The 22,218-nt window shown below is 40.3% G+C and overlaps 1 protein-coding gene across 1 annotated transcript in view; it reads right to left on the reverse strand.

Annotated features, from left to right (window-relative positions):
• The window catches only part of LOC127579855 (serine/threonine-protein kinase/endoribonuclease IRE1-like), a 77,355-nt gene that overhangs the window by 44,358 nt on the left and 10,779 nt on the right, over positions 1–22,218 (reverse strand). The window contains exons 2-3 of the mRNA XM_052032843.1: positions 10,145–10,262; positions 296–329 (exon numbers count right to left, since the gene is read on the reverse strand). Coding sequence (XP_051888803.1) covers positions 296–329; positions 10,145–10,262 — 152 coding nt within the window. The remainder of the gene's footprint in view (positions 1–295; positions 330–10,144; positions 10,263–22,218) is intronic.

Raw genomic sequence — 22,218 nt, forward strand, 5'->3', positions numbered from 1 at the left:
TGAGTCAGCAAGGAATACTAGGTTATGGACCAAGTGCTGGTAAATTAGTATAGATAAGTCCTTAATTGTCAGCATGGATATGATGGGCTGAAGGGCCTGTTTCTTCGAAGTATGACTCCATACGCAAGGCCAGAATCCAAAACTTTACTGTTGCTTCACAAGTAACTGTAATCTTCAGCAGGATGCACCACCGTGTGGCAGAACAATGATTCAGAATTCCAGCCCTAAATCCTCAACACATGTGACAGTCTACACTTTGTATATTAGATGTGAACAGATAATACCAGAAACTTACTCTGTTAGATGCACAGGCACTTGAAGCACAGGATCTGCGAATGACAAAAGGGAATGGAGAGCATGCTTAAAGTCACACACTGTAACAAAACAAACAGGCAGAGGAAAATTTCTGACATACTTGATCTTAAGGCAAGAACTTTAAAATCATAGGAGTTACAAATCCTCAGATCCTTTCCCAAGTCCAGGATCTTATTCAGAATATATGCATTTAAAAGTCAGTAAAAGAAAATACACTTAAAATAAAATCATGGAATAAATAGTGCCACAGATGCAAAATGGTAACCAACTATTACTCAGTGTAACGGATCGCAAGAGTGTTTAGCTTATTTTAGCAACATTTGCGCCTGCAGGGCACAAGTTTTAGGTTCAAATCCTCTTTCAATGTTGTACATCAGAATTGTTGCTTTAATCAGACTAGAAGTAGGATATGTGCCGGTCTTGTTGTAGTTCAGATAGCAGCTAAGGATCCCATGATAAAATTCCACTAGCATCCCAGCTAAAATTCTGCCCCCTTACTAACAATAGACTAATTATTGATTCATCTCAGTATTATTGTGGATAACATGTACACTATTTTCCTCTCAGCTAAGGATTAACTGCTGTATGCTCTTTGGACACTGCTAGTCCACATAAAGACATGCTGCCATAGGAGGTGCAATGTAAACATGGGTATTATTACAACTACAACCCAGATCTGGGATTACGTGGCAGGGGGTGGGTGGGAGGGGAAGCAAGGTGTGAGGAGAGAGGGTAGTAGGTAAACAGAAGCACATAAAACAGATTTTTCTCAAAGTGGAGAAGGTTGATCAGAGCATAGCTAAACAAAGGTAAAAAACAAATTCAGAGGCTTTATTGAAATACAGAAGTTATGCAGTAATAACCAAGATAAAATCATATCCATTGGAATAAAACATGATATACCTCCACTAGACGTATATTATCAAGGGCCTATTAAGTGTATACTAGACTGGATGAAGAACACTGATCTCAACAGAAGGCCATTGTTAGGATACAGTCCAGGTATACAATAGTCAGCACCTAATACAATGAATCCCTGATCTGAAGGGAGAGGTGTGCCGAAATTTAGTGAGTTGGGAATCTATCAATATAGTGCAACCATCAGATATGTGTGTAAATGCTCTCAGATCAACTCAATGCACTAGGATTTTTCATTTACACTATGGTTGTTAAATGTATTGAATTCTTAATTGAAACAGCATTAATTCTCACATAAATTTGGCTAATATCAATTAAAATACAAACACAAGCAAGCAAGGAGCAAAATCATGGTTGAATGGAATACTTCAGGGCTTTTTTTTGAGGCACGTTTCAACTCTTCTGCCAATGCAAAAATTACTGTTCTGCCTGGCACAGCCGGTTACCATTAGATCATGTGCCTAGACTTTCTGTCAACCAGATATACTACATGCCCTGACATCATTCTCAGTAACCTCACAGCTGTGATTATTAGTTCACTGAGCCAATACCAGCCTCAATGACCCCGTACTGTAAATGGACCCAAATTCCACAAGCTGCTTTTAAGAACTCAGGTTTGTCTTCATGTCCCACTCGCTGTGAAAGAGCATTATGGGTGGACAAATTAGAAGACCCTTCCCAATTAATGCCACCTCCAGAGATAACTACCTGTTTTACTCAGTCGCTGATACACTATCATATATCAATTAAACAATGATACTGTCAGAAGGATTACACAAGTTAGTCCTTTGGAAAGTTCCAAATAATAACAACTTTGAGGTCCTTGTACCCTTAACTAAGCACAACAGCAGTTATTGATATCTGTGCTGGCCAAATTGTTATACTATGAAGTGCAAACACACACGATATAACTAGTTTACAGAAAGTCCAGGCACATGATCTAATGGTAACTGGCTGTGCCATGCAGAATAAAATAGATTTTGCATTTTGCAGAAGAGTTAAAATGTGCCTCAAAAGTGCCCTGGAGTATTACATTCAACCATTGTTTGTATTTTAATTAATATTAGCCAAATTTAAGCAAGAATTAAGTGCTTTTATGGGAAAAACACGAAGAATATAATGCACATGGACTTCAACTAAACCTTCAACAAGGTACCACATAGGAAAATCATGTGAAAAATAAGGAGTATGGAATTAGGAAGGTGGGGTGAGAATAAAGCAAAAAAAAAAATTTTATTATGAATATTCAGAAAGGAGAGTAGAGCAGCTTGGAACTGGGTCGTGGAACTTGAGGTCCATTTCTGAACTGACTTCTGGTTACTGTGGCTGCCAAGGATTTGGATACACATCCAGAATTAGGAATGTTGAAATTTGCCAATGACATCAACACAAATCAAAGAAAGCTGCAAAGGAACATTGGCAAGATGGGGAAAGGCTAAAAAGGTAGATGCAATTCAAAAGGCAAACAGTGTGGCAGATAGCATTCTGGTTGGAAAGTGGCAGCAATTAACATCCTGAATTGAGAAGGTAGATGTGGGGCCCACATCTTCACAGGTGGCAGGGCAAGATGTTTAAAAAAGACAAGGTAATTAACTTTATAAAGTACAAAAAATTTACACTAAACTGTCATCATAACTTAGGTTAGGCATTAGAATAGAATAACTCTAAGCACTACAGTTTAGAAAGTATGTCTGGCCAATGAGAGAATTTGGAGATACTGATTAGGATGGCTTCACAGTCAATAGGATTCACATGTGAAAAGACTTGGGGACTGAAGATAGCCCCTTCCAATACAAAATATTGAGAGGCAATTTGATAAAGATGTGCAGAGGTATGAATAGTGTTGAGAGATGGGGAGAAACAGGAAGGATGGTATACTGAAAATGTAATTTTAAGATAATTGTTAAAAGACCAGGGTGGAGGAAGGAGTCAGAGTAATTTTTTTTAAAGTAGCAAATAACCTCCCTTAATGCTAAATAATTGCTTTAAGTGGTCAGATGGTGGAATTGACTTCCTGGGACTGGATAAAGATAATTATAAGTTTGCGTGGAGAGGCAATGTCAACAAGGATTGTGTCTGGTAATTGAAGAGAGCAAAGAGTTCACAAATGGGGTAAATTAATCCTAAAATCTCCAAATTAAAGGAAATGCTTTAAAAAAAACCCTTCAAAACATAGCTGAATTGTATCTACTTCCCTTACTACACACAAAATAAGAAATGAACAATCCTACAAAAATAGCACATTGGTCTCATGCTACTTGAGAGTAGATGTGTGAAATTTTCTACAAAACTTGGCAGGGAAATAACATAACAAGCAACAGGAGACACTTGTCTGTACAGAAATTACTGAATATGAAGCTGATAGAATATTTTAATCTGTGATTTATGAAACAGTATGCACACCATACACTAAAGCATCAATACTGATTTCTCCTTTTAACTTCATGAATCTATCAATTACTTATGATCAAAGGATAATAATAATCCATATTTATATTTTCCAAATCAACCACACCCTTATGAGCATTTCTTGATCCAAGGTTCAAATATTGTTGCATCTTTCAGAATCACAGGTTTCAATTCAAAGATTGATATCATCCCTTTCCTTCAAACCGAAACTTCCCTGCTGTGATATATGGTCTGGTCTAAGTGCAGTTCACATAGTTAAAGGGATAACTGATTTACATTTTGGTTTGCTATAAGTTACCCAGTCTCAGGTTTGGATATGTGGAGATGCCAACAACACCCTTGTGAATCTGGGGCTATGACTCCATTTCAACTTCACTCCTGTTCACTGGCAGGAAGATTGGGTGCAGGGAAATCCAGGGACAGCAGATTTATTTACTCATGGACTCATACAGCATGGAAATGGGCCCTTTGGTCCATCAAGTCTGTGACAATTGTGATCCTTTCCATTACCAAATGGCTGACCAATAATGTGGATACAGGCCACAGGAGAAAGGGAACAGCGGGCACTCATTGATATGTAATAGTAAGAAAGAATCAATGACTTCAGTAATGGACAGGAGAAAATGGTCAAAGGTTTCTACAAATAGGTGAAGTTTAAATACACTGTCGTAGAAAAATTCACAATGTTTAAACTGGAACGTTATTGTGGTTTTAAATAGATGTTATGTGGGCAGAAAGCCAGTTGAAGGTCAGATTTTTTTTTGATAAATACGATTTTAAGTGAAATGAACCCGTGACTGCCATTTTCCAGAATAACCCATTCTGTAAAGTTCATACATATCAGCTAAAAATCCTGCTCAAACACATGAAATGTACATTGGCAAAGTCCCAGCATCTGCGATTGGTTAGCAAACAAGCATCACTACTTTATCTCTGATGGGTCTCCTGGTTACTTGCTCAGCTTATACTAAAGCAACTATATATGCTTGCTATCTGGCAAACTTTTACTTTGGCATCATTTCAATTGAAGCGTTTTGCAAAGTCTTGAAGTTGCACATTTTATAACAAAACTGTCCTTTGTAAAACAGATAATAGATTTTTTAATCAAAGTAACATACAACACAATTCTCTCCCTCACCCCCGAACTCATTCATAGAACACTACAGCACAATACAGGCCCTTCAGCCCACCATGTTGTGCCGACCTTTAAACCTCACCTAAAACTATCTAACCCCTTCCTCCCACATATCCCTCTATTTTAAATTCCTCCAATATGCCTATCTAGAAATCTCTTGAATTTGACCAATGTACCCGCCTCCACCACCACCCCAGGCAGCACATTCAATGCCCCAAAAACTCTCCGGGTAAAAAACCTCCCTCTTATCTCCCTTGAACTTCCCACCCATTACTTTAAAGCCATGCCCTCTTGTACTGACCACTGGTGCTCTGGGAAAAAGGTGCTGGCTGTCCACTCTACCTATTCCTCTCAATATTTTATACACCTCTATCATGTCTCCTCTCATCCTCCTTCTCTCCAAAGAGAGAAGCGCTAGCTCCCTTAGTCTCTCCTCATAATCCATACTCTCTAAACCAGGCAGCATCCTGGTAAATCTCCTCTGCACCCTTTCCAACACTTCCACATCCTTCCTATAATGAGGCAACCAGAACTGGACACAGTACTCTAAGTGTGGTCTAACCAGAGTTTTATAGAGTTGCAGCATTACCTTGCGGCTCTTAGACTCGATCCCTTGACTTATGAAAGCTAACACCCCATAAGCTTTGTTAACTACCCTATCCACCTGTGAGGCAACTTTCAGGGATCTGTGAATATGGACCCCGAGATCCCTCTGCTCCTCCAAACTACCAAGAATCCTGCCATTAACTTTGTACTCTGCCCTGGAGTTTGTCCTTCCAAAGTGTACCACCTCACACTTCTCCGGATTGAACTCCATTGCCACTTCTCAGCCTAGCTCTGCATCCTATCAATATCCCTCTGCAATCTTCGACAATCCTCGGCACTATCCAAAACACCACCAACCTTTGTGCCGTCTGCAAATTTGCCAACCCACCCTTCTACCCCATGATCCAAGTCATTAATAAATATCACAAAAAGCAGAGGCCCCAGAACCGATCCTTGTGGGACACCACTAGTCACAGCCCTCCAATCTGAATGCATTCCAAAAAACACAGAAGAAATAAACTACTGTGCCAACAAATCCCCCTCCACACCATGCCTAGACAGTTGTTACTGTGGCACTTTAAACTGAAAGCAGTTTGGAATATTAACCCAGCAACCATGTGTAGTTACAACTTGCCCATTGACTACATTCCAACTTCTGCTTCTCTGGTGAAAAGCAAAACTGCAGATGCTGGAATCTGAAACAAGAACAGAAATGTTGGAAGAACTCAGCCTGTCAAGCAGCAGCTGTGGAAAGAGAAACCAATTAACGTTTCGGGGAATGAGGAAGGGTCATCGACCCAAAACGTTAACTGGTTTCTCCTTCCACAGATGTTGCCCGACTGAGTTCTTCCATCATTTCTGCTCAGCACATCACGGAAACCAGCCTCCCCTCCATGGACTCTGTCTATACTTCTCGCTGCCTTTACCCAGCATAATCAAAGACCCCACTCACCCCAGACATTCTCTCTTCTCCCCCCTCCCATTGGGCAGAAGATACAAAAGCCTGAAAGCACGTACCACCAGGCAAGGACAGCTTCTACCCCACTGTTATGAGACTATTGAATGGTTCCCTAGCATGATAAAATGGACTCTTGACCTCAATCTACCTCGCTATAACCTTGCACCTTATTGTCTGCCTGCACTGCACTCTCTGCAGCTGTTACACTTTATTCTGCATTGTTTTTGTTTTACCTTGTACTACCTCAATACACTGTGTAATGAATTGAACTCTATGAACAGTATGCAAGGCAAACATGTACCTTGGTATATGTGACCATAATAAACCAATATTGTACAACTATTATACAAGCTTTTTTTGAATTTTTTTTTGGAATCTAGTCATCACTGGCAAGGCTAGCAGTAATGTGCATCACTAAGTGGGGCAGAGGAGGGGTGGAGTTACATTTGGACCAGATTGTGTAAGAATGGCAGTTTTCTCAAAGGTGATTAGTGAATTTGATGTGGTCATCATTACCAACATTAGTTGCTGCCGTTTTCCCAAATCCCAGCCCGTTAGACGATTCCAAATCCCAGCCCGTTAGACGATTCCAAATCCCAGCCCGTTAGACGATTCCAAATCCCATGTGGTGGGATTTGAACTCTATTCTTTGGATCACTAATAGGAATACATAAATATGGCACCACATTGTGCTCACTATCCTAATCTCAGCCACCCTCTACCAGTCACAACATCAACTAGCCAAAAGAACTTTGTCAGCCACCTCCATAAAAACAAATTCAGAATTTTACACAATCTGTTGCACACTTGAATAGTTACTCTCAAATAAGGTATCACATTGCAAATATTCATTGCTTCAATTTTTAAGTCACACATAGGACAGAAAAGGAATCTTGTTCATCCTTTCAGACTGAAGTTGACCAAGGCATTTCTGAAGAAATTAAAACAGAGTCAATGTTTCATGACAATGACCTTACATCTTGCAGTTCTGATAAAAAGTATTTGACGTGAACTAGTAACTCCATCTCTCTTCCCCACACAAACTCCCTGACCCTGATGATTTCCGGCATGCCCCGTTATTATTCAGATTTCCAGCAGCAGGATTTTGTTCTTGTATGAAGACATCAATGGCTGGTTTGATTTCTGAGAGTATAAGAGCAATTGAACAAGCATTTTGTCCTGTGAACTGTCAGGGCACACTAAGCAAGACACCACCTTGGTTTGAAATGATTAAAAGCAGGCATGCTGTTTGCACTTCTGTTCTGCATCAGCAGTTCTCCTTTGCTCAAACCTGCAGATTCTGTATGAAGAAAACTTTGCCAATCAAGAGAGCGGGTCGATGCTGAAGTGGATCATGTCTTGAGAGAATCCTTGAAATGTTTAAGAGACACAGGAGACTGCAGATGCTGGAATATGGAGCAAAAAACAAACTGCTGGATGAACTCAGCTGGTCAGGCAGCGTCTGTGAAGGGAAATGGACAGTCGACATTTTGGGTCAAGACCCTTTGTCTAGACCAGTCTCTGCTCCTCGAAACATTTCTTCTGCCCTTCCCCTTTATCTTGCTCTAGAATATCGTTTTTAAACAGTTCCTCATCTAAGATCCACCTCATCTCCTCAGTGATCTTACCAACAGAGTGCAGTTGCTTGAATGCAACTTGCTTTTACTGCTTTCTTCAGACTGCCCATGTGAAAGTGGCTCGTGGCATCACAACGGAACACCATTCCAGGTTTTGCATATACCTTTACTATATCCACTCCTGAAGGTGTGCAAGTCATCTTTCTTCAGCTAGTCAAGTTTCACTATGATTCTATGACTTTCAGAGTGAGACAAGGAAGTGTCGTACCAGCAGCATGGGCTACAGTCACAGATCACAGACTAGAAAGTCAATGCCCAACATTGCAACACCACGTTCTCCCAATTTTGATAACAATGCAAACTATGGCAAAGTTTATTTAGTATTTAATGATCTATATTTAACCAACATGTTAGAACTGTCAAAATTTTTTCTAAGAAGAAAATTGATCCAGCTAATTTCTACGAATCAGTTATTGAGCAACACTGGCAGATATCTGGGACCAGGTTACAATTTACCCAGTCTTCCAGCTTGCAAATGGTGTTGTAGGGCAGGAACAGGAAGAGGAGGAAAATACACCTACATTTTGCCAGGAATAAATGTACCAACTGAGATTTAAAACAGAAAATGTGAAAGTATCAAAATGAATTTTTCTTTATCAGCTCCAATTAATGAAGACCATTTGTGAATCCAAAGTGCATTGAGTTTTTTAATTTCATAGGAATATTTTGCAACTCAGTTCTTCATAGCCATTTGATGGACCCTCTTAAAAGTAATGCAATTTCTTTAGTAACTTGGAATTTTAATTTCAGAAGATTATTTCGATGTTAATTATTCTGGCTGTGTCAATCCCCATTTAATTTCTAACCCAAATGAAGAGACATGTCAGTTGTGTACCTCAGGGATCTGTACTGGGACCCTTACTCTTTGAGATTTTTATAAATGACCTGGATGAGGAAGTGGAGGGGTGGGTTAGTAAATTTGCGGATGACACGAAGGTTGGGGGTGTTGTGGATAGTTTGGAGGGCTGTCAGAGGTTACAGAGGGACATAGATAGGATGCAGAGTTGGGCTGAGAAGTGGCAGATGCAGTTCAACCCAGATAAGTGTGAAGTGGTTCATTTTGGTAGGTCAAATATGTTGACGGAATATAGTATTAATGGTAGGACTCTTGGCAGTGTGGAGAATCAGAGGGATCTTGGGGTCCAAGTCCATAGGACGCTCAAAGCGGCTGCACAGGTTGACTCTGTGGTTAAGAAGGCATATGGTGTATTGTCCTTCATCAATCGGGGAAATGAATTTAGGAGCCGAGAGCTATTGTTGCAGCTATATAGGTCCCCGGTCAGACCCCATTTGGAGTATTGTGCTCAGTTCTGGTCGCCTCACTACAGAAAAGATGTGGAAGCCATAGAGAGGGTGCAGAGGAGATTTACAAGGATGCTGCCTGGAAAGCAGAGCATGCCTTATGAAAGCAGGTTGAGGGAACTCAGCCTTTTCTCCTTGGAGAGACGGAGGGTGAGGGGGGGACCCGATAGAGGTGTTTAAGATGATGAGAGGTATTGACAGGGTAGATAGTCAGAGGCTTTTCCCCAGGGCTGAAGTGGTGGCCACAAGAGGACATAGGTTTAAGGTGCTGGGGAGTAGATATAGAGGAGATGTCAGGGGTAAGTTTTTTTTTTTACTCAGAGTGGTGAGTGCGTGGAATGGGCTGCCAGAAATGGTGGTGGAGGCGGATACGATAGGGTCTTTCAAGAGACTGTTGGATAGGTACATGGAGCTGAGTAAAATAGAGGGCTATGGGTAAGCCTAGTAATTTCTAGGGTAGGGACATGATCGGCGCAGCTTTGTGGGCTGAAGGGTCTGAATTGTGTTGTAGTTTTTATATGTTTCTATGTTCTATGTCACAATAACCAGTTTTGCAATAAACGACCAGGATAGCCATCTGGCAGATTTCAATACAAAATATTAATAACCTAGGGTACAATGAGTGCCACCAGGACATTAGGTCCTTTACATCACAGTTTGGATCTCTAAACAAGCAATGAGCAGAACAAAAACATAATCAATTATAAATGACAGAGTCAAAATACATCACCATATACACAACCCATTCTAGAACAGGTTTTGCCAGAATACCAATGTCTGCATAAACTGTATTCCCCAACACAACTATGGATAGTCCATGGCTCAAAGAAAATGATGTGGAAAATACAAATTAAAACTGCTGTATTACCAGAAGAGAAAATTCTATTTTACCGAGTATATCGCCAGGATGAAAGAGATACTTGCCTTCTTTCAGAGTCCATTTGATTGAACCTGTTTGCTTGCTGACAGCGTGTAAGCTTCCATCCAGAGTTGATATAAATAGTAGTGTCTCAGGCAGCACTGTACCCGAACTTCCATAACACTGTAAGATAGAAACATCAAAATAAGAAGCACAACCAAAGTGGCAGTAGAATGCACAGTCTCCATAGCAATCCCACTTTATGGAAAACTCAAAGGATCAGCAGACATTAGCTTCCCGTTCCTTAACAGTCATGATTGAGCAAAGATGGGATGAAGTACTCCCTCATGAGAAAGCATGACTACCAACTGCCATTCAAGTACAGTATTCCTATGTTCCAATGAGATGCACCAACACAAGAGTTTTCATTTACTTTAGTATTTAAAAAGCTGATAGGCACCAGGAGGTTGTATCTGAGAATATGGTTCCAAATACTGAGGTGAATGTATAACCAGGATATAACCAGTATTTATAAAATCTAGAACTCAGTTTCGGTTGTAAATGTAACCCCATGGGAAGAGCTCCAATTTGGAGTCACATGCAGTTCTTTTATAAACCTCTATGATATTTCATGGTTCCTCCAAGAAATTGTTTATTAACAGTTTTGACAGAAATTTGAGTAGGTTCCAAATCTATCCATCAGGTTGAAAGATTAGTTTAGTGGGGAAGGAGCAAGAGCTTAAGGCGATGCCCAAAAATATTCTTAATCCGAGCTCATCTATATTTGATTTGGTTTCTAGTCACAGACCAAGTTACCCAAATACAAAGGTTGAGACTAAAAACCACTTAATATTGTAACTTAAGCTTAACAGGTCCTCACGAGAGCAAAATGCTAAAATGAGTCAAATACTTTGCAATGACATACTGAACCCAATACAATACATTAATGAAACCAGTCTTAGAATCACACCCAGTTAACAATAGTCATTTGTTTCACAGTGAATTAATTTCATGATATGAATTTTAATTACTCTCAATTAAGAGCATTATATGCAAATAAATTTGCATTGCCTTTCTGGGGTTATGTTCAGTTTATATATCCACCTCCATACTTGGAACATAGCCTCTGACACCCAACCCCCCACATCTGCCAGCTTTTTCAATATAAAACACAGTAAATAGATCCTCCTGCATTGATGCATCTCATTTGAAGACGAGTGTACAGTGTTAAGGCAGACCCTGAAGATTTTGCATAACATTGCTGAGGACATACACAAGCTCTTCTACTATCACTTTCATGCTTTTAAATCAGGATCAGGCTTTGCTGGCGACTTTGCTTCCTTTGGGAGTAAATGTACTTCCCCAGCCAACTACCCAGTCCTAAATCCAAAAAAAGTAAAACTTCAATAAATGTTTCTGCTTGATAAAATACACACATCAGAAAGTTCCAGCTCAGTCTTGCTTACAGTGGCAAGTTTAAAGGAAGCTGGGTCCATGATCTCAACTCTATCCTACCTCTCAATAAGCTAAATTTTACTAGCACTTGGAAGATTTTCTGCATGCTCATGTTTGGTGCAGTGAGAAGAGGACGACTCATTCTAACCACTTAACCCTGTAGGAAAAACAGCAGCAGTCTAAATCACTGAGCATCATCATCTATTTGACCAAAACTATATGCACAAGTACTGCTTCAGCACTTTTAATCTAAATGCCTACAAAAATGAGTCTTTTAAATACTATTACATCATATCCAATGAGATACATTAGCCAAGCAAACAAAATTATGATATAAAATATGCCAAAAACATTGAAAGCTAGTTACTGTGTTTTTGTGAATAAATGGCAGATGATACTGCTGAGTGAAGCAATGAGAAAGGGAACAGCTCAAGATAAGCAATCTTTGCAGCTGTTCCCTTTCTCACTCATTTAACATAGGTTTCTCAGTTCACCTTTGGTGTGTTTGGAACTTGCCATTCATGGCACAAGTCCATGCTCTTCATATCCTCAGTAGCAATTATACCCAATCATATATCAAACAATATCAGTCAGCCTATTCACAGCACCAGGAACTGATGATCACAAGAAAAAGAAATGTTCCAACATGCAAATGCTTCACACAAATCCCAAACTGGTAACAGTGCTAGATACACCGACATCCCAGGCTGTTCTCTCCAAGTGATAAAAAGCACTTTCATCAAGTAGAAAAACAGAAGTGCAGAGGAATCTACAATAAAATAAAACATTTTATTGAATATCATAAATTAAATGGTATCATTCCACACCAGATGAGAAGAATTTATTTAACAAAAATCATTTTTCCATAGACAGGGTATTTATAGCATTGGCAAAGATGTTCTGAGACATCTCTTGCTTTGTTTGCATCATTCAATTGTATGAACACAAACTGAACCTTTGTATCCAGTGCTTGAACTTGAATTACAAATGAACTAGTTTAAACAGCTAAATTGGTCTAGACATAACCATGGGTCAATTAATTGATAACATATGTGTCTTATAGAGCCACATCTCAATATTCCCGAGACAAATCTTCACAAGAGCTCCAAGCAGAAGTACACGAAATAATTAACAAAATAATGAATTATCAATGAATTAGTAAACCTGGATGTTCACAGAAATAAAAACATTCCCTCAAGTAAATCAATAATGCCTGTGTCAATGCCGCACTGTTGGACAAACAATATTTGCAGTTCATTTCCCGCTCACAGTGAAATTTCTCCCACAAGACCAAGGTACACCAAAGGCTGACCTCCTTGTACTGACAGACATCATTTCAATAGGTGCTGGATTGCTGGAGCATTGCATCATCGACAGATGTTGGTACCCGAGTGACAATACGATTGGAAGTACTATTCCAACTTGAGGGAGTGCTCACTAAGAAGGGAGAACTTGAATCCTACTTTTCAGTTTGTATGGTTTTAAAATGAACTCATTTCAACTTAAAAGACTGGCTTGCCAATGCTTTTCCTTAACAGCATCCATCTCTGCACATGTCTTAGCTCATCTACAATGGAAATCCTCAGCCATGCCTTTATTACCTCCAGATCAAAGTTCTCTCATCATCCATGTTAAGTAAACTTGGGTTTATCCAAGAGCTTTGCTGCCCCTATGCTAATGCGCAAGTGCTTCATCCAGACCTGGAGCGGATACTATTGTTGATAGAGTAAGTTTTAATAATGGTCACATCAGTAATCAATGTGCTCACTGACCTCTGCTCATCGTTGTTTTCAATCACTCCTTGACCTCACCCATCCTACCCAATTTCCTTCTATCCTGTCATCCTCCAAGACAAGCACGTTCCTGCAATTCTGGCCTCTTGGTTGCCCCCAAATAACATTACATTTGTGCTTCTAGCATTGTTAATCTTTCCTAACAATAACCTATATGAAAATTGATAGAGATTGCTTCTAATTACATGAGCAATTCCATCAATTAATATCAACCAATAATTATCCAATAGAAAAGTGACACCTGCTGAATGCAGGTTTTCTTTTAGCTATTTCTTTCCTTTTAGATAATCTTAAAGTATACACTAATTTATTATACTTGACAATAATCTTTGAGACACAAAAATTAGATATTGTTATATAGCAGCCAGAACAATAGTCTATCTCGCTGCAGTTTAGCACCTTGCTGTCAGAAGTCTGCCTTTTGGAGCAAGACAAATCTACAAGATAAATGAGAAACTATTCAACCCCCTCAGCCTACATTCTAGAACCAAGGTCATTCCACTTCAAGCATCAGCTGCAGCATGGAATTGAGGCTTGTGTACATGCACACCTGGAGGCAAAGCTCCCAGTCACTGGTGACTTGTTCACTGAAGTCCACAAGAGAATAGACCTTACTCTTGTACTTTTGTGGAAATGTAGAAAACAAAAGTCATTTACCAGCCTGCCCTCAATTGCACAACATGCCCCCCCCCACCCCCAAACAACAAGACCTTGGAAAATGTGGATCACTTTCCATACCTTGGAAAGGATCTCTCAAAAGATCTACAAGGATAAGGAAATTCAACATAGGCTCCAGTGCACAGGCACAATTTTTATCCACCCAAGGAAAAGTGTTCAAAGTTCAAGACATCAAACATGGCACCAAGTATGTGGTCTTTCAAATAACAGCAATTCCCATCTTCTGGATATTTCAGAGATGTGAAGCATCTATGGAGGACCTTCAAGCACTGGAGAGGTATCACAATACTGTCTCCACAAAATCCTTCAATCCAAAACCATCATTAGCATCCAACATGCCCAGCACTGAGACTCTAATCACATTCAGCCAGTGCTCGCAAACCTGACAGCAGACACCCAAAACATGCACTCGGTGGGCTGTGTCACAGTAAGTGATTTTCATAAGGACAGAGAAAACACCAATGATGTTCTCAAAAGAAATGTTAATATTCTCAATGACTCCTGGAATTGCTGACCCATGATCAATCAAATTGGAGAAGCATCATCTGGGAAATCACCGAGAAACTTGCATCTCTTAGTTTGGAGCATGTACAAGCTGAGTGAAAACAGTGGAATGAAGATATCATCTCCCATACTGCTTACTATCCCTTTAAGCAATGCTACGTTTCCCTTATAAACCACCTCAGAACACACACATCTGGAGAGGAAGTGATGCAACTTCAACCCTGAAGGGCTGCCCAAGACAAATGCTGGCTGCCTATGGTAATTGTGTTACTGCACATGGGGCATTAATAGAACCATAGAAAAAGTACAGCACAGAAAACAGGCCATTTGGCCCTTCTAGTCTGTGCCGAAACATTATTCAGCTAGTCCCGTTTACCTGCCCCCAGCCCATACCCCTCCAGACCTCTCTCGTCCATGCATCTATCCAATTTACTCTTAAAAGTTAAGAGCGAGCCCGCATTTACCACATCAGATGGCAGCCCATTCCACGCTCCCACGCTCCCACCACTCTTTGAGCGAAGACGTTCCCTCTAATGTTCCCCCTAAATCTTTCCCCTTTCACCCTAAAGCCATGTCCTCTCTCCTAATCCAGGTAGAAAGAGCCTACTCGCATTAACCCTGTTTACGCCCCTCATCATTTTATAAACCTCTATCATGTCTCCCCTCATTCTTCTCCGCTCCAAGGAATAAAGTCCTAACGTGCTCAGTCTTTCCCTGTAACTCAACTCCTGAAGACCCGGCAACATTCTTGTAAATCTCCTCTGCACTCTTTCAATCTTACTGACATCCTTCCTGTAGTTCGGTGACCAGAACTGCATACAATATTCTAAACTTGGTCTCACCAATGACTTATACAACCTCACCAAAACATTCCAACTCCTATACTCAATACTTTGATTTATAAATGCCAGGATGCCAAAAGCCTTTTTTACAACCCTGTCTACCTGTGACTCTACTTTCAAGGAATTATGTATCTAAACTCCCAGATCCCTTTGTTCCTCCGCACTCCTCAGTGCCCTACCATTTACTGTGTATGTCCTCCCTTGATTTGTCCTTCCAAAATGCAACATCTCACACTTGTCTGCATTAAATTCCATCTGCCATTTTCTGGACCATCTTTCCATTTGGTCCAGAACCCTCTGCAAGCTTTGAAAGCCTTCCTCACTGTCCACTACACCTCCAATCTTAATGTCATCCGCAAACTTACTAATCCAATTTACCACATTATCGTCTAGATCATTGATATATATAACAAACGACAATGGCCCCAACACAGATCCCTGAGGCACACCACTAGTCACAGGCCTCCAATCTGAGAAACAACCATCCACAACCACTCTCTGTCTTCTCCCACTCAGCCAATTTCAAATCCAGTTTACACCCTTTCCATGGATACCCATTGACTGAACCTTCTGAACTAATCTCCCATGTGGGACCTTGTCAAAGGCCTTACTAAAGTCCATGTAGACAACATCCACAGCCTTAGCTTCATCTACTTTCTTAGTGACCTCCTCAAAAAACTCCACAAGATTCGTTAAACATGATCTACCATGCACAAAGCCATGCTGACTATCCTTAATCAACCCTTGGCTGTCCAAATACTTATATGTCCTATCTCTCACAACACCTTCCAATGATTCACCCACTACTGATGTCAGGCTCAGTGGCCTGTAATTACCCAGTTTACTCTTCGAGCCCTTCTTAAACAATGGAACAACATGAGCTATCCTCCAGTCCTCTGGCACCGCACCCGTGGCTAAGGACATTTTAAATATATCTGCCAGGGCCCCTGCAATTTCTACATTAGTCTCTCTCAAGGTCCGAGGAGATATCTTGTCAGGCCCTGGGTGTTTCAAAAATAAGAACTTGCCTCCTGATTTTCATCAGTAAGTGTGCAAGAGTGTGCTGCAATATTTAATTCAACCTTGAAATACAAATTACTTCCAGACCATACACCCAGCAAGCATTGTGCAAAATGGTAAACCGGCAACCAACCTACAAAGAGCCGCTCTGAATACGATCTCTTTCAAATCTCTTCCCACCTCTTTCAACCATCACTGCCTGGTCTCTGGAATTTTCAGAAGCATTTTAGGCAATCCTTTTTAATTGTTCTCTAATAATTTCAACAACATCGAATTACTCCTGCGTACATCTAAAGCAAATAGGAAATTTTCAAGTTAAGTGAACTGCTTCCATTATTCATTTACATTATGTCGTTGTCACTGGCAAGGCAAATATTTATTGCTCCCTCTCATTGGACACAAGGAGGAGGTGGAGAGCCTGTGGGGTGAAGATACTACTGTGTTACTTGGCAAGAAATTCCAAGATTGGGATTTAGATCTGTCAAAGAAAGCACGGCAATGCATTTCCAAGTCAGGATGGTGCGTGACCTGGAAGGGAACCTCACCATTACACATGATGCCCTCTTCTTTCTTGGTAGTAGAGGTGTGGGTTTAGGAGACGGTATCAGAGTACATGCTGCAGTAGAAGTAAAACAAAAATTACCTTTGTCTGACATAATTTACTAAAATTTATCTGCCCTGACTTGCTTTCCGAATAAAGTGTTCCCAATCATTTAAGTTCTTCACGCTTGAACAAACTGGCAGCTTAGCTCATCCACAAACCAAGCCTTTGACCTTGGTATGTGCAACCTGACTACCATATTTCCAGCATAATAACAGTGATATTTTAAAGTACTTCATTACCCCATAACAATATTTTTCTAATGCCTTTAATGTACAAAGCATCATACAGTGCTTTGGAACACCAAAATTATGAAAGATTTGGGGGTCAGGTTGAAGATTTGACTCAAAAGGTGGTACACATAATTGTAAGTTTATGTTCCATTCTGCAACTTCTACATTATGACACAGGAAGAGGACCTTCAGCCCACTGAGTCTGTGCTGGCTCCGAGAGCAATCTCATCACTCCTATTAATCCTCCTTATTTCACTACAACAATGCAACTCATTCCCTCATGACCACAGACTCCTTTGATTGCTTTGCCTGCATGAATGGGTAATTTACAATGACAATGAACTTACTATCACAATTTTGGGATATGGACAGAAATTGGAACACTCTGCAGAATGTGCAAACTCCATGCAGACAGGATCAAACTGTGTTGCTAGAGCCAGGAGGCAGTGGCACTCACTGATGCTACACTGCCCTGCCCCTTCCTCTGAATATTGTGGTTTACAGCTAATGAATGTACAATCACTGGGACTGGTGGCTAGAGATGTGTTTTCTAAACTCCAACTACAGGCTAAATACTGTACAGTTTTAACGATGCAAGTTCAACTAAGGTGGGATGCAAGAACACCTACTTTATGTGGCAGCCTGGAGATAATCTCACAAAAGAGTTGATGTGATAATGCAGTTTAACCTGTTTAACTAAATTGGACATTTAATTCGGATGTGTAATTTGGAGGATTTGAGTAATCTTTCCTTCCTTAGAGGTTAAGTATGAAATATTGTTGACACCATATTTAATTAAGCTTTGACAAATCTAATGCAAATTTTCCCTTCCCACCCTACTGAATAACTATCACAGAGGATTTTTTCAGACTAAGTGACAGATATACTGACAGTATGTATGAAACAATATGAAATGCAGGAAACAATGAACTAAAAAAAAATTGGCTAACTGGCTTCAGAGTAATGAAGTGCTAGACTTTCATTATTTGTCCAGTCAAACCTCCAGCTTTTTCCATTGCTGTACTTATTTTTTTTTGCAGCCCTGTGGTTCCAAGTGGCCTGGCCAAGTGGCAAGGCAAAGCAGTCCTCAAAAAGTGATTGGGCAGCTGGTACTGAGGGCCCACCCCTAGACCGCCCTTCTGGCCTTTTGACAGGTGATAAATCTTGTTTACGTGGACCTTGGTAAGGCTTTTGACAAGGTCTAGAGTGGTAAACTGGTGCAGAAAGTTAAGCAACATGGGATCCAAGGGGAGATGGCAAATAAGATCCCAAATGATCCTGGTGATAGGAAGAAGAGTGTAGTGGTAAAGGATGCTTTTCTGATTTACAGTCTGTAACCAGTGGTATACTGCAAGGATCGGTGTGAGGACCTTTGTTGTTTGTGATGTATATTAACAATTTGGATGTGAATGTAGGAAGTAGGATTAGTAAATTAGCAAAGAGCATTGTCCAAGGCTGCAGATCAGTTGGACAGTTGGGCAGAGCAATGGCAGATGGAATTTAATCCTAACAAGCGCAAGGTGATGCAATTTGGCAAGTCAAATAAGGGTATCACATATACAGTACATGGTAGGGCCGCAAGAATGTTAATTAACAGAGAGACCTTGGGGTACAAGTCCATAGTTCCCCCAAAGTGGCAACAGGTAGATAGGGCAGTGAAGAAAGCATATGGCACGCTTGCCTTCATTGGCCAGGGCACAGAATACAAGAGTTGGAGCATCATGTTGCAACTCTACAAAATACTGGTTAGACTACACTTGGAGTATTGTGTGCAGATGTGGTCAACACACTGTAGGAAGGGCATGATGGTGCTGGAGAATCTGCAGAGAAGAGTCACCAGGATGTTGCCTGGATTGGAGGATTTTTGTTATAAGGAGAGGCTGAGGGATGACCTGTTGGAAGCATATAAAATTATAAGCATAGATAGGGTAGATATTCATAATCCTTCTCCACCCCACCAAGGTAGGAGTGTCATGAACAGGAGGCCAAAGGTACAAGTTGAGAGGGAGGAAATTTCAAAGGGATCTGAGGGGAAAGTTTTTCTCCACGCAGTAGATGATATCTGGAATGCACTGCCATAGGAGCGGTGGAGGCAGATACAAACACAACCGTACAAGAAGCATTTAGGCAGGCACTTAAATAGGCAAGGCATAAAGGGATACAACCCAATGCAGGCAAAAAGGATTAGTATAGTTAGCCACAACAGTTGCATGGACATTATGGGCCTAAGGACTTGCTTCTGTGTTGTAGGATTCTATGACTCATCATTGTCAAAGACCTATGAATTTATTAAATGTCTCTGATAATGACATTTCTACATAGCTAAAATAGATTTAAATTATTTAACATTAAAATAATACACAAAATTCCTTAAAGTACTCAAAATTAATTAATAAAATATACAATAAAAAAACATTTGCTTCTGCGATCAGTGACCCCAGTGAAATGAATTGGGTTGTGTCACATACACCAGCCGTGAGCACCCAACCACACAGCTCAGGATGTTTATTCTCTGCCCCTGGCATCAGACCACCAGCTCGTCTCTGACACCTGCACTGCAATGCACAGGTGGGAATCAGAGACGAACTGATCTGAGAAGAGGACCTTATCCGCAGTTTCTTATGGAACCAACGGCAAAGGCAAGTATACTACAGTCCTTGTACAAATCTCTGATAACTGGCAGCTTTCATGTCCTCAGAATGTCCCAAAAAACTAGTCAAGAAAATACATCACTTCAAAGAAAGAAAAAACAAATCGCTCAAGCAGCAACAGGATAATCAGCATAATTTAGAGCTGGTGTCCACAATCTGTACAGTGAAATCTCAATCTTAGTCATGCTAGCAGGCATGGAGTGAGAGAAGTAGCACAATTCAGCCCAGAGGCACCTCTGAGAGCAACACTCAGACTGCTGCTGGCTGAGATCTTGATGTAACTTATTCACCCAGTTGAATAATGCAGGTGCAACAAGAATATCCAAAGGAAAAATTAATTTGGACCATCTCAAACACTCCTTTTTATATGTTGTAAATATTCTGCTCATTTCAAAAGAATGGATATTAATCTGTACTACAATGGGTTTTTAAATTCCTTTTGGTGACCATCAGAAAAGTTGCCGCCACAAAGAAATACAGAAGAGCTCTGTATTCTAAAATAGACTCCAGATACGATTCCAAGTAATGCAAAAATGTTGCCTTAGCATCAGCATTATCTGGGAAATTAAACATTTATCAAAAGACTGCTTAAGTTCAGTCAGTATAACTCAGTGTGGTGTGTGCTGAACAGAGCTAAAAGTAAATTTAACACTTAGGCTACTCATATTTATTATAAAATCTTATCAACATCTTCATAGATTCAATCTAAATAGGACAAGCATTGAAACTGCTACCAAAAAATTATGGCTTCATAAATAAGAACTTCCACTAAAAACATCCTAATGTGCTTCACTGGAGTGGCATCAAAATCTGACACTTGCCTTCTATGGGGATACTGGAGAGATGAGCTAAATTTTGATCAAAGAGATGTGTTTTAAGATAACTCCCAAGACCTTAGTAAAACAAACGGATTAACATAGAAAATAGAACGTATGGCACTTCGGCCCACAATGTCTATGATGAACATGATGCCAAATTAAACTAATCCCATCTGCCTGCACATGATCCATATCCCTCCATGTTCATGCATCTGTCTAAATGCCTCTTAAATGCCACTATTGTGTCTGGTTCCACCTCTACCCTGGTAGCTTCTTCCAGGTACCTACCATTCTCTATATAAAAAATTTGACCTGCACATCTCCTTTAAACTTTCTCCCCTCATCTTAAAGCTATGTCCTCTAGCATTTGACATTACTACCCTGGGAGAGAGTGTCTGACTATCTACGTCTCTCATAATTTTATAAGCTTCTATCAGGTCTCCTACAGTCTCTGACACTCCAGAGAAAACAATCCAAGTCTGTCCAACCTCTCCTCATAGCTCATACCCTCTAATCCAAGAGCATCCTGGTAAATCTCTTCTTCACCCTTTCCAAAGCCTCCACATCTTTCCTGTAATGGGGTGACCAGAACTGCACACAGTACTCCAAATGCAGCCTAACCAAAGTTTTATACAGCTGCAACATGACTTCCTGAGTCTTGTACTCAGTACTCTGAATGATGAAGGCAAACATACCATACACCTTCTTTACCACCATATCTACTTGTGTCTCCACTTGCAGGGAGACATGGACTTGGACCCCAAGATCCCTCTGTACATCAGTGCTGTTAAGGGTCATGCCATTTACTGTGCATGTTCCCCTTACATGTGACCTCCCAAACTGCAACACCTTGAGGTAACCATAAAATTCCAAATTTTACCTTTGCTTTTTTTTTGAAGTATAAAAGTGATCTGCATTGAAATACTTAAGATAGCAGTTACACAGTGGCAGGCCACTCAACACAACTAGTCTGTACATGCCACACAAGGAAATTATCCTTACAGAAATAACAAATTTGCATTTCTCAAGAGCCTTTGACAACCTAAGGTTAACCCAAAGTTCTTTGCAGCCAATGAAGTACTTTTTTTTTGTAGTTATTCTTGTAAAGAAAAAACACAGTGGCACAGCAAGTTGCCACAAACAGCAATGTGATAATAACCAGGTGTACAAATATTGGCAAGATATTGATAGAGTACGAGTCCAAAAGGTTGCACTACAAGGCAATTAGCAGTAAAAACCTAAACAGTTCCTACAATTGCTTATTTTTAAGCAAGTGAGTACAGTATCAGTGAAATCTCACCTGCTAAAAAGTGCTCACCCGGACTTGGTGTAAACCAAAATGGAACAGCTAGAAATGAGCTGACATCTCCCATTTTAAATTTCACTTGCACCTCCACAAGCTGCACCAGAGGATAAACACATAATCCATTCAAGGACAAACCATACCCTTAGGGATTATTTCAAACTACTTCAAAACAGGTTCATGGTATTTCATAAACACAGTATTTACAGAATAACAAAGGGCAGTATGAATAGTTGACCAC

The sequence above is a fragment of the Pristis pectinata genome, chromosome 18, assembly GCF_009764475.1.
Source record: "Pristis pectinata isolate sPriPec2 chromosome 18, sPriPec2.1.pri, whole genome shotgun sequence".
NCBI lineage: Eukaryota > Metazoa > Chordata > Chondrichthyes > Rhinopristiformes > Pristidae > Pristis > Pristis pectinata.